Below are 1,345 nucleotides of genomic sequence, written 5' to 3' on the forward strand. Positions count from 1 at the left end.
CCCCCCGGGCTTGGGGGAACAAACCTTCCATGAGAAGTTTGGAGCCCACGATGGGGCAAGAGCCACCTGCAGCCGCTTGCGGCTCAGCCTTGGTGTTGCTGCCATGGGAGGAAAGGGAAAAGGGAAACCTGCTCTGTTTTGGTCTCCTCCTTGAGCTGGAGCTTTGTTTGGAGGCACTGGGGGCAGAGGGGCTGTGGGGCCATGGGGCTGGGGAGGCACTGGGGGCAGAGGGGCCATGGGACACTGGTGCTCAGGGTGATGATGGGGACGGAGGGGCTGTTGGGCATCAGGGCTGGGGGTGGCAGGTCGGGCCGGTCGCCAGCGTCAGCTGCATCGCAGGCGGGACCCGGAGGTTTTTGGTGGTTTCTAACGACCAAATTTGGACAGATTTTCAGGGGGCTTGCAAAAAGCGATTCCCTCATCCCAGGCTGCTTCCCTTGCCAAATCTCAGAGACTGCTGCAAGCTGCTGAGCTCTGTCAAAGATTTCATATCTGCATAGAGCAAAATGATACCAACGTGGGGCTGGTGCAGCCCCTGCTCACAGTAAATGTGACCTCGAACGCTGTGACTCTGGGACAGGCTACAGACAGAGCCGTATTAATAGAGTTTGTAATTAGAACAGTAATTGCACAGTGCCTAATTTCTTTCCTAGAGAGAACTTTGAGCAGTGACCAGAAGGTGGGTTTGAGGAGGGCGAGCGATGCCCCTGGGCAGGGCGTTACCTGGGGGACGGGACGGGCTGCGAGTGGCAGGGGGCCACAGGAGCCAGCACAGATCCATGGACAGGCAGGGGAGAGAGCACCAGGAAGGTGGAATAGGGAAAGAGCATCATGGTGCAGGGCTGAGAGGATGGTTACACAGAGGTCTTCTGGATGCATGAAGCGGTGAAGGAAGGAGGGAGAGGTGGAAGGGAGATGAGGAGAAGTAGGTGAGATTCCTTTAACAGAGCTTTTGCCACATGACAGGAATTGTTTCCTGACCTTCATGGTCGTGCACATGCCTTGCAGCCCACCTAAAGCTCAGCTCCCTTGGGAGAGCTTGGAGAGGGCTTGAGCTGTGGTGAGGACTCGGTAGCCAGGGAGCAGGAATCTCTGTAGTCACAGTTTTACCCAGAGCATGTGCTTTTCCCTTCATTGTCCTTCCATAATCCTCCCACACGCCTCCAAAGCTGTGTGGGTTCCTTTCTGCAGTTGAAGAAGTGGGGTTACTTTAGGAAAGCTTTCCTCTACAGTTTCCAGCTGTTGCTGCTCTGGCAGAGGCTGGGGATGAGGGAAGGCCTGGAGAATGTCTGTGATAGCTGGGAGCAGCCTGGCTATCCCAGAACTCCACATCTACTCTGCTGGG

The 1,345-nt window shown here is 56.1% G+C and overlaps 1 protein-coding gene across 1 annotated transcript in view; it reads right to left on the bottom strand.

The window, feature by feature from the left end:
* FASTK (Fas activated serine/threonine kinase) overlaps positions 1-987 on the bottom strand; it is a 22,902-nt gene extending 21,915 nt beyond the window's left edge. Inside the window, exon 1 of the mRNA XM_029957968.1 lies at positions 982-987. Within this exon, the coding sequence (XP_029813828.1) occupies positions 982-987 (6 nt within the window). The remainder of the gene's footprint in view (positions 1-981) is intronic.
* Between the last annotated feature and the right edge of the window lie 358 nt (positions 988-1,345).

This window comes from Manacus vitellinus, unplaced genomic scaffold, assembly GCF_001715985.3.
Source record: "Manacus vitellinus isolate BGI_N305 unplaced genomic scaffold, ASM171598v3 scaffold_130_pilon, whole genome shotgun sequence".
NCBI lineage: Eukaryota > Metazoa > Chordata > Aves > Passeriformes > Pipridae > Manacus > Manacus vitellinus.